Source organism: Bos grunniens, chromosome 11 (genome assembly GCF_055505025.1).
Source record: "Bos grunniens cultivar Pamir isolate PY7600 chromosome 11, Bosgru_T2T1.0, whole genome shotgun sequence".
NCBI lineage: Eukaryota > Metazoa > Chordata > Mammalia > Artiodactyla > Bovidae > Bos > Bos grunniens.
The window spans coordinates 101,955,597-101,967,643 of NC_141175.1; the positions used below are offsets into that span (position 1 = coordinate 101,955,597).

General features: G+C 42.0%; 1 protein-coding gene across 1 annotated transcript; it reads right to left on the bottom strand.

Moving 5' to 3' along the window:
- Positions 1-468: 468 nt before the first annotated feature.
- NMS (neuromedin S) lies at positions 469-11,559 on the bottom strand. Its single transcript, XM_086328390.1, has 9 exons — positions 11,221-11,559; positions 8,758-8,813; positions 8,409-8,447; positions 6,446-6,469; positions 6,295-6,348; positions 4,260-4,334; positions 2,178-2,219; positions 1,083-1,117; positions 469-571 (listed from the first exon to the last, which is right to left on the bottom strand). Exons 1-9 carry the CDS (start codon positions 11,354-11,356, stop codon positions 469-471), a joined length of 564 nt encoding a protein of 187 aa, XP_086184516.1. The 5' UTR covers positions 11,357-11,559.
- Positions 11,560-12,047: the final 488 nt, after the last annotated feature.

Consider the following 12,047-nt stretch of genomic DNA (forward strand, 5'->3'; position numbering starts at 1 on the left):
TTAAAAATATATCCAATCCCTCCCCCAACACTTTCCAATAAGAAATGAAAATGTCAGGTCAATGCTACTTTATTTTTTACATAATTGAATATTCTAGTGAATAGAGAGAGCAAGAGAATCGTCTTTAAATAGTATTCACAGAAAGAAATTTGACGTTTGTTCAAAACAATTGCTCGATTGCCTGATCCAGACTCCTTTTGCCATTGAGTTCTAAAAAGAAAAAGGAAAAATGTACAGGACAGATGGAATCATTATCGGAATGGAGATGAAGCAGAGGGTCATGTTATTACACAACATATTTAAAAATGCCTCACTTGACATGGCATAAAGGCCCATAATCAGGACTCATGAGATATGCTATTGCTGTAAGTGATCAGGCCATTAGGTCTGCGTGAGGGGGATGGCCTCAGGGACCAGCTCCCTCTGTACAGCTGGGGTAGTGTGCTCCCCAGCATCTGGACAGAGCTCTCAGACACTCTGGCCTGCCAGAGCCTCAGCCACTGCTGGCTGGTCCAGGTTGTGCTCCAGCTGGGAGGCTGGGGCGCCCCTGAAGGACAGCAGCCTCATGTTCCTGGAACCACATCATTGTAAGAGACAGAGAAGGTCCAGAGTTGCCTTCATTCAGACTCCCCCAACACCATCACAGGCCAGAAGCCGAGAAATCCCCGGAGATTTCACCTCGGGGTCTCTGAGCATAACTGAATGGAGGGAATAGTCTGGCCTGGCTATAGTCAGAAATGCTCCCGCTGTAGAAAACTCCTCCCCACCGAGCATCCCAGATAGGTGGATTTGCCTCATCACAAGGGCCCAGTGAGAAGTCACAAAAGCTTCTGCCTCCTCACAGTGGCTGCTGGAGACAGCGCACCTGCAAAGACTGCCTTATTTGGGACAATGCCAGGCTGCAGTGGGGTCTCTGTGATGCTGAGAGCATGAAAGGGAGGGAGCAGAGGTCCTTAGGGGTTCCACATGGTCCTCACTTTTTGAAACTATCACCCCTCTGGCTGCCTGTCACTCCCCCATGTCTGACATAAAACATTTATTTGGAGAAGAGTTGCAGAGAGGCTGACCTTGGACAATCCTACCAGGTGTCAAAGTCAAGGTTTCTTCCATTCCTTGGCTGGAAAACAAACAAAAAGGAGCCACTTATAGTGCTGAGACCACACTGCCTGGAATCTGATTCTTGGTTCTAGACTCTTTCTCTACGACCCTAAGTTTCTGTTCTCCTAACTGGGATGTTAGCAGCTTCCTTGGGCGCTCAGCTTGGTAGTGGGTCTGTGGGTCCTCTGGACAGTGCTCCGGGACCCCTGCTGCTCCTACAGCCCTGACACTGTCCCCAACCCCACCACTCCATCCCTCAGCCTCTGTTTATACGGCAGGACCATCCCCAAACCATTCATCATGAGATTTCTCACCCTAAAGACACCATGGAGACCCAGACTAACTGTTTCTGCAAGCACTTTCCAGACAACAACCACCAACAGGCATGCAGGTTTAAAAGGTGTACTTGGGGTGTCGGGGAGGTGGGAAGAATTTCTGTGGTTAAGTAAGTTTGGAAATGTATGATTGAGCCACATTAAAGAGCTTGTTTCCTGAGGACATGGAAGTGTGCTCTGTAAACTCTGGGGTGTCAGGTGCAGTGGTTTTGACCGTATTTGATCTTTGCAGAGCATCTCTTAGCACCAGCGACCACAGAATGAAGATGGAGGAACATACGCTTAGTCTGACTCACACGTTTTTCTGATGCAAACACTGAAGATCCAAGGGGTGAAACAGCTAGTGAGTGGTACACCAAGAACTAAAAGACCATATGTGACTTTTGCAAGAGGCTTCAAGTGCCATCGGGAGAAGGACCAGTAGACTCCTATTCCCGGGAGAGGGCCAAGTTTTCTGGACCTTCACGCTAGGGAAAACGGACTCCAGCTATGGTTGGTCCCCGCATCTGTCCATCAACGTAGCTCCTGCCTCCCACCCCTGAGCTCCTCCCGGAGCCTCCTGTGCTCAGCCTGTGTCCTGCTGGACCTTTGCCTTTCCAAATGATGACTCACGCCCTAAGGGGGAGAAAGTTCCCTCAGTGACTCACCAGGGGGCCCTGGCCGGGCTCATTCAGTAATAACTCCATAATGGGGGAGGTAGAACAGAATCAGGGTGAAAAAAAGAAAAGAAGAAACATGCTTTACCCTGAAAAGGAAAAACGGTCTTCCCAAGGTGGCAGTGTAATCCTGCAAGATAAAAACACAAACTGTTACCCAGTCAGGCTGTGCCAAAGGTCTTTCAAAGATGTCTATGGCAGTAGTTTTCAAAGTGTGGTCCCCAGACACAAAACATCAACGACACCCGGGAACTTGTTAGAAATGCAAAACCTCAGGTGCCCACTGATTCTCTGGGGTTGGGCCCCAGCCATTTGAATTTTAACAAGGTCCCAGGTTCTTATGGTTCATGGTCAACTTGAAGAAGCACAGGTATTGATACATGGGGTTCATGACACCTGCAGGATCCCTCCCCAGATTTGCACAACTGGCCTGTGGGCCCCTGAGCCAGAACACAAATCTCCAGGAGCAGATGGCCCCACGTGACTCATCTGTAAGAACTGACACAAAATACTACCATCCAGGGGCATGGCTCCTTGGTTCCTTTCTGCTCCAGGACAAGCCCAGGGAAACCCCAAGTTAGATGCTCAGCCTCAGAGAATTCCAGAGCATAGTGTGAGGCCAGTTCTTTGCAGGAGTTGTCCAAAGAGCCTGCAAGCATTCCCCGATCTCTAGGAGATGCAGATCTTTCTTTTTGGGGGTGGCATTCGCGGTAAGGTTTACCTGCCTTTTTGGTAAAATCTGCTGCAGTGGCCCTGGAATCCTGTAAAGGAAAGAGGACCGGGTTCATTTAATAGGAAACTCACCCCCTACTCCCTGGCTTGCAGTGGTGCTGTGACCTGGCCCCTCCCTGGTTCCATTCTAAGATAACCAGAAGTCAGATGCAAAAAAAGTCATTCAAGGAGACAGCTAGCCTTGGAGACAATTACAATTTCATATTCTGGAAGGTGAGGATGTTTTCTTGATTGAGTTGCCTTAAGGTCTAGGACAATGTTAAACTTGCTTGTTCTTCCCAACAGCTTCCACTTGAAATTGACTCCTGGCTTAGGCATATTTTTCAAGGATAAATGATTTCAGTTTTTTCAGCTCATCTTTGCCAGTAAATCTGGCCCGTAGTGGAGGCTGACTCAAGCTGGAAGCCTGCTGTCAGCATCTGAGCAGGTGGAATGTGATGGCCTATGCTCGGGGTGACCAACTGGCTTCTCAGGAAGTGAGCAATTTTCTGGGGTCTTGGCATTTTCAGAGCTAAACCGAGGCATGTTCTGGGCCAACTGCAATGAGTTGGTCATCTTACTTGGACTCACATCGTCCAAAAATTGTGTTTCTTTGTTTTGGTGTCATGCAACAAAACCCTGATGGACCTTTTTCAACAGGTTCAGCTATTACTGAAACTGCAATGCAATGCTAAGACGCTTCAGTCATGTCTGACTCTTTGCGATCCTATGGACTATAGCCCACCAGATTCCTCTGTCCATGGGATTCTCCAGGGAAAAATACTGGAGTGGGTTGCCATTCCCTTCTCCAGGGAATCTTCCCGACCCAGGGATCAAACCCATGTCTCTTGCGTCTTCTGCATTGGCAGGTGGCTTCTTTACCACTAGTGCCACCTGGGAAGCCCATTACTGAAACCAGTCATAGCTAAACTTTAAAAAATTTTAATCAAAATGATTCATTTTTAAAATTTAATTTTTATTTAATATTAGTACATAGCTGATTTACAACATTGTGTTAGTATTAGAGTTTTGTTTTTTTTTAAGAAACAAAGCTCTGATGTTGCACCTAAGACCCAGAGCAGCCAAATATAAATAATTAAAAATATTAAAAAAGAAACAAATCTCTGAGATAAGAATAAAGGAGCAGGTGGGACAATGGGAAGCAGTGTGTATGACCAGGGCAGGTGTCTATGTAATGAGGAAGAATAAGAAGGGGCAGAGAAAGTGAAAAAAATGGCACAAAAACTAAAATGGAAAAGGATGAAGAGCACCGATGAGGAGAAGATGGTCAGGAAGCTGGACCACAGCCCCTCCCCCACCCCAGCCCTGCAGCCACGGTGTGAAGCTTGTACAAGGAGGAAATGCCAGCGAGCACCACCCAAGGCGACAAAAGGCATTCATCACAGCGAAGTGAACTTTTAGCCGTATTAACAGTATGGTGGAAGGAAAAGGTACATACGCGCCGCCAAAATGTCTTCATCCTTCGATCAGCAAGCTTGGCTGCCAGACGCATTAGAGGGTGCACGGGAGGAAACTGGCAAAGAGGCGGTGAGGGTCAGATGGTGCCAGGACGGAGCCCGGGGCTATGCGCAATCCTGTCTGCTCACCCTCTTACAAATGGGTTTAATTTTCAGAGTAAAATCTGTTTCCAAGCCTAAGCCTGAAGTTTTATGATATCAATAAAGAATCGCTTGCCTGGCTCACACATTTCATTCCAACACATCACTTAAAAACATTCCCGTAGGGGAAATCAGACTTGTATCTGTGTTAACCTCAAGCATTTGTCCTAGAGTGGAACACTTCATCTCACAGAAGCATCTCTGTGAAGATGCTCTCTGCTCTCCGGGTGTGCTCCCCTCCTCTAGGGGACAAGGCTAAAAGGTGCCATTCATCACCACCACCCAATGCATCTTATTTCCCTGAACGTCTCTTCTGTGACTGCCCAGCACACACTCAGACATACACACCCTACCTTATCTAGTCCTGTGAATTCTCCCCAGGTATTTTGGCTCAAAGTAAAACTTAATTTTTATTTCCCTGGTGGCACAGTGGTAAAGAATCCACCTGTCAATGCAGGAGACATGGGTTTGACCCCTGGGTTGGGAAGATCCCCTGAAGAAGAAAATGGCAACCCATTCCAGTACTCTTGCCTGGGAAGTCCCGTGGACAGAGGAGCCTACAGACCATGGGGTCGCAAAAGAGAAGAGTCAGACACGATGTAGTGACTGAACAACAACAACAAAAGTTAACTTGCATCATAGGCATGGAATGTATCTTTTCCCTCCCGTTTTTATTTCTTAAAGATTTTTTGATGTGAACCATTTTTAAAGTCCTTATTGAATTTGTTACAATATTGCTCCTGTCTTATGCTTTGGTTTTTTGGCTGTGAGGCATGTAGGATCTTAGCTCCCCATCCAGGGATTGAACTTGCACCCCCTGCATTGGAAGGCAAAGTCTTAACCTCTGGACTGCGGGGAAGCCCCCTTCCACTACTGACATTGCTCCACGTGCAGCGCCCATGGCCTGTCTTGACGATATCCCCTCTTTACCTGATCCCCATGACTGAATCTATACTACTCTTGAGTCTTTGCCTCTAAGGAAAAAAACATTTTGCTTGGTATTTGTATGTTTGTTTGTGTGCTTGTTTTTAAGGATCTTCCTGAAGACTTGGAAAGTCTTGATTAAATAAGCAACTTGCTAATAGTATAATTCCAATCACTGTGACTGCATTGAAATTCTAGTAAAAATTCTATTCTATGATCTTCCCAGTATTCTCCAAATCATACCCTGTAGAAATTCAACAATCTCTCCCTGAGGATAATTCAAATTTATAATAAGAAAACTAGAGGTGGTGCTTTTAATTCCCACAGCACATATTACACTGTGGCAGTGACAAAAGACATCCATGGATTACTGTTGGGAATATGGCACTTTACACTTAACAAAGTAGTTTTCCAAAATTTAAAAACAAAAGGTAATAATGAGCAATGTAAACAGAGTTCAGTCTTTACCAGGCTCTTCTTGTCCCTGTGTTTAACTGCATAATAAAAAGTGATTTCTCGCTAATTTTTCCTGCTCTGTAATGTGTTCTCTAGCTTTTCAGATCTGTCGACCTCCCTGGCCCCTTCCTCACAGAGGGAGAGAAATGATCCTTGTAGTCCTCGGAAAAAAAGCACCAAGAGTGTAAGTCCCCTGCTTTTCTATTTATCTGCATGTATTAAAGATTTTTTTTTGATGTGAACCATTTTTTAAAGTCTTTATTGAATTTGTTACAGTATTGCTTCTGTTTTGTGTTTTGTGTTTTTTAGCCCCAAGGCACGTGGGATCATAGTTCCCTGACCAGGGATCGAACCTGTACCCCCTACATTGATAGGCGACGTCTTAACCACAAGACCACCAGGGAAGTCCCTATCTGCCTATATTAAATGAGAAGGGACAAAGGCAGGCAGAGGAAAGTGACTTTTACAGAAAGATGATTATGATAAAATACTGACCCCTGTTTTAACTGGATGCGCCGGCTCCTGAGTTCTGGAGTAGTGAAATAAAAACTAAATAAGAGGGGAAAAAAGATTGATTTTAATTCTAAGTGTCACTTGCCGAAAGTGTAGTAATTGCATACTTTGTTGCTGGGCTGGTAGTACTCACCCTTTTGTATATGTCTTGATTATCCTGAAAAGAGAATAGTGAGGATGTCACATAGAATTTTACTAGGGCAGGTTTCCAGTAGAAATTACAGCAGATACCTTCTTGACTTACCTGAATATTACAAAATACATTGGCAGTCTAAAAGGAAATCATTTTACCACCTTAATAAGGCTGTAGTTGATGTGGAATCTTGCAAAAAGGAAATTTGCCAGCAATAACATTACCTTAAAACTTAATCTTATTTTACCCTCTCGATCTTCAGGGAAAACACTCTATAATTCGTTGAAGCAATACCCTAATCAATTCCCAGATGGCCATCTGACTAAGAGGTAGGATAAAATAATGGTTGCAACTTTTAATTTGCTCCTGGGCATATGCTAGAATTCAGTGTTTTGAGGGTTGGTTCATATAGCCCAATTTCCCCTGCTAAAATCTCTCTACATGAATCTTCACTGTTTTTTTTTTTTGTTTTGTTTTCAGAAAACCCAGCTTTTAATTTGTAAATCCTTGTTAGAGCATCACTTTGTTCTGTCTGCATGAATGACAGCCCAGGAAAAGCTGTACTGGCAGCATATCCTACTCGAAGATGTACTGTGAATGATCCTGCAAATATCTGGTTACTATTGGTCTCATCTCATTTATAATACTGACTGATCTCATCTCATTTATAAACATTGTTGAATCAGCTCAAACTTCAATCAAGACAGAAATGAAAGCTGTCAGAAACACTTTGATTTTGTTGCTGTGCGTAGATCTTCCTACAAACTTTGTGGAGAGTTTCTTCAGTAACCAATACTTACATAATTCTCTCTTTCTGTCTGTGCTATGCATGTACACATACACACATGCATATGGACACACACACACAAACGAACCTAAACTATGAACAGCAGAGGCTCAATGCACATTAACTCTCTACTTCCTTACCATCACCATTTCTAAATCAGCCAGAAGTATTTACTACTTTTACAACTCCTGGTCTCTTTGTGAGCATCTGTTCAAGCAGTGTGTGTGTGTTGCGTATGTGTGGTGTATGTGTGTGTGTGTGTGTGTGTGTGTGTGTGTGCATGTTCTGGACACATATCAGGTAAACAATATTTTTGTTACCATGTTTATCAACTTTATACCATTACTTTCCAAGTCAAAAAAAAATTTGAAGATGATTTTCTAGGTGATGAACGCCAACCCTCAAGATCATATGCACTTTCCTTGCTTTATTTTTTTCTTTTTAGAGAAAAAAATGTTTTTTAAAATTTTAGTTATCTATCTTGTAGACTGTTTCCCCAACTAGAATATAAGCTCCATGAAAGCAAGTAATTCTGTCCATTTGGATCAGTACTGTAACCCCGCATAGTATGCAATTATATGTGTATATGTGATTATGTGGGCTTCCCAGGCAGCTCAGCTGGTGAAGAATCCACCTGCAATGCAGGAGACCCTGGTTCAATTCCTGGGTCGGGAAGATCCCCGGGAGAAGGGATAGGCTACCCACTCCAGTATTCTTCAGCTTCCTTGGTGGCTCAGATGGTAAAAAATCTACCTGCAATGTGGGAGACCTGGGTTTGATTCCTGGGTTGGAATGATCCCCTGGAGGAGGGGATGGCAACCCACTCCAGTATTCTTGCCTAGAGAATCCCATGGACAGAGGAGCTTGGCGGGCTACAGTCCATGGGGTCACAAAGTAGGACATGACTGAGCGACTAAGCACAGCTCAGCATGTGATTATGTATATGATATGTATATACGACTATGATAATTGTAAGAATGCAGATGAACTACCAATATTTTACGGTCATTTCTATTTAGGAGATTCACTTGTTATTTCCTAAAACCGTATTTTTATACACACAATGCATACACACAGAATTCTGTAGGTTACAAAAGAGTGCTTATTTACAGATATTGATTACAGCATAAACGGGTGCACTGTAAGAATTATCTTACTTACATCAATTTTTTTTACCTTAGGTTGTCTAGAAAGACTTGCCCAATATGCCATCTGCTAAAAAAATGAGGAAAACGAATCAAAGATAAGTACAAATTCCTTAATCAATAGAATTAAAATTAAATTCTAAAATTGTTTCCTTTATGAACCTTGCATTATCTTCTCCCACAGCGGCCATGAATTTCAACACAGCTCCCAAGATAATTTAAATGAGGCCATGAAAATGACAACAATGTGTTTCTGCTGTAGCCAAGAATCTGATCTGAAAATAGTTTGATCTGAAAATAATTTTAAGTGAACATTGTCCACATGATATTTTCAAGGTTAAGACTAAATAAAAATCTCACATTACTGAACAATGGTGTACCTCAAACTTCACAATATCCAGGCCATCTGAAGCATCAGCTAAAGGTCGAGGAAATCCTATTGTGAGAAATCATAAAAACCTCCATTAGGACAGAAGAGATAGTAGCATCAACTTTTCAATCTTTACCATGAAAAACATACAGTGATTCTATTAATATGGTGTTGTTAAACGGACTGACAAAGAAAACACACTTCTACCTACCACTAGCAAATCTCAGGCTTGTGCCAAAATTAACTTAAAATTGCATGGCTTTTCATATTTACCAAGAGTTAGCAAGTCAGGAAAGAAGAGAAAAAGCACCTAGGTGATAGCTCAATTTGTATTTACATGGAATGTGTAGGGACAGGATATCAAGAATTGGTGTCAATAAGAGGAGAAATACGTCTACATACAGCCGATTCACTTTGCTGTACAGCAGAAACTAACACAACACTGTAAATCAGCTATACTCCAATAAAAATGAATTTTAAAAGCAACCTCCTCAAAACTTTGTATTTACCACTACAATACACTTCTACTTCATTTTTTATCTTTCTCCTAATTATATTAATAAAATGCAGTCATTGTGCAACAGAGTTGGTCCTGAAACTTTAAAGAAATATGGCCATTTGTCTCTCTGCCTCATCAGACACTTCAGGGGTAGGATTATGGGGAAAGTTGCTACTGGCATGTACCTGAACCCTCTGCCTGTCGATTTTTATCTGACCTAAATGAAGTCTACATCTCATTTGCATACAACACAACACTTGAAAAAATAGTTAATACTGCAACTGAAAGAATCAGCTGCAGGATAGATCAAAACTAACAAGATGAAATTAAATGGGATAAATATGAGATGCCCAATTCAAATTTTTAAAATCTGAAACAGGAAATATCTGGCTGAAAAGTAATATTTTATTTTTTAATATTCAGTGATATTCTGCTCTCTGCCATCTCGCTATAAGCCAAGAAAATAATACTATATGCAAATAACACTGTCCCAACCTTGAAAGGTAATAGTCCTACCTGAAATGATAGGATATGTGGTGAGCTGATGGAACTGAGTGTAGGTTTCCTTCACCAAGAGAAAAATTATGAAGCATGTGTTAACTGCCTCCAACTATTTTGAGAACTGTCATAAGAAATATTAGTCTTATTCTGTATATCCCCAAAGGGCAGAACTAAGGCTAATGGTTAGAAAGTACATATGATCATATTGCAGCTTGATGTAAAAAAGTTTTTGATGACTGGAGGTATTCAAAAATGCAAAGTAATTCAAAACAATCCCCTAAGGATTTATTAAGAGTTTCTGTTTTAACAATACGATGATAAAGATCATAAGGACCCCATCCTCAGGGAACAGAAAATTAAATTTTAAAAAGAGGGAGGTGGATATAAATATGTAAGCAGGTAAATAAAAGGTAATAAGACATTGTAATATTAATAAGATGCTTTTGGAAACCAGGGGAGGCAGATACTGGCTGACTTGGTCTGGTAGTGAGCTGAGTGTCACTGAAAGTAATCAAATAAGGAAACCATAGAGGTGATCCCTGCTCTTTTGAGAGGCTAAACTAGATAAATTCCATGGTTCCTTGCAACACCCAAGCTTTGTGATTACACCGCAGAACACGGAAAAACAAATATGCTATTTGAAGTGTATTTTCTGGTCAAATATATTTTCACAGATATTCTACTCCTTAAACCAAAATTCTAATGGAAATATCTAAATTTTGAAATAACTATGTTTCCAACAGGAGCTTCCACTACTTCCTGTATCATATAGCGAGTTACCTGGAGATGGGTAAGAAATTTTGACTACGAACCCCATGCCTAACCCTTGTTCCCTACAAACGCACTGATTCTCAGTTGTTGATGCGACTGCCCGAGTCCCGTCAGCACCTCGGACAGCGCCCAAGCCTTGGAAGACAGGAGCTTCTTGGGACACTGCCCCCACCCCACTTCCCCACCACCACCCCTCCCAACATCCTTGTCCAATCCAGAGGAAAGACTATGAAAAGATTCCTTTTTCCTGTGTTCACTTCTACACTGCCCCTCTCCAACGGTCCCTCAATCTTCAGTCTTTGGGACTGTAAGCTCAGAATTATTACCATCTCTGCTCTCATGTCTTCAGAGTTCTAAGACCACATATAGAACTCTGAAGTTCTATATATGGTCATATATTACCACATATGACTAACATGTTGGAGTTGCCCCCTGACTCATATTCCTCACAGTTTCAGTGGCACATCCTGGGGCCAGCCCCAGGGCAAGAGCTGTTTAAAGGCAGTTCCACATGGGAAAGTAACCTCCTAAAAGGCTGTGACATCTAGCTTTGTCCCTCCTCTCTGATGGAAGCCATTTCTAGAGGGTGGGTGAGGAAATCAAGCTAGACTCCTTCCAAAAGTGCCTTGAAGGATCAAGGTCTGTCCCAGTCTTCCTTAGAGCTCAGACCAGCTGGGGTCTCCTGGAAGGGGCTCCCCTTACCTGAGGAAGGAATTTGTAGCAGGCAGAAGCAATAGATGGCCAAGATGGATGGGAACTGGGCAAGATATTTCATCTTCAAAGTCCAGATTCTTTTTGCTGGCCACAGATGTGTTCTGCTGGGACAGGAGCTGAGCATTTCCTGAAATTCCACCGGCACAGACAACCCTTCACCTTGTGTCTGACCAGCCGGGTGGAGAAGGTACCTTTATTTGCAATGCCTTGGAACGCATGGGCTGAGCACAAATCAGCTTTGCGCAGGAGGAATGGCTTTCTCATAAATGTCATGCTGGGCCTTTATTTGTAGAATAATATCTTCCTGGTGTATTGTAGGCATTGTAGAGTCATCTTTTCAAACCAGCAATAAAAATAAAAAGTGGAGAGTCATAATTGCTATTCTATAGTGGTTTGAGAAACATTTCTGACTCAAAAAAAAAAAAAAAGGCTTTTTCTCTTTTTTTAAAATCAAAGCACTGGGCATAAATCTATAAACTCTTGAAGGATGAAGTCTTATTTTGTAAGAAGCTGTTTATTTTCCACCACTAACAAAGGATGTTTTATAATCTTTGGTGCATCTGTGAACAAAATTTGTAGTCCTGGATATAACCTTACAAGTAACTCAGAAGTTCAATTAGGGTTTTTCAAAAATTAAGTATGGTTGGAAATTAGACTTCTTAAGGTTTCTCCAGATTCATTTCTATGAACAAGTAAAGTATTTCAAATTAAATCAGTATTAAAGAAATTATGACAGTGTTTAATAATAATAGCAAAATTACTTCATCTATTGAGATTTCATTTAGAATATCATATAGGTTATTTTATGCAGTCTT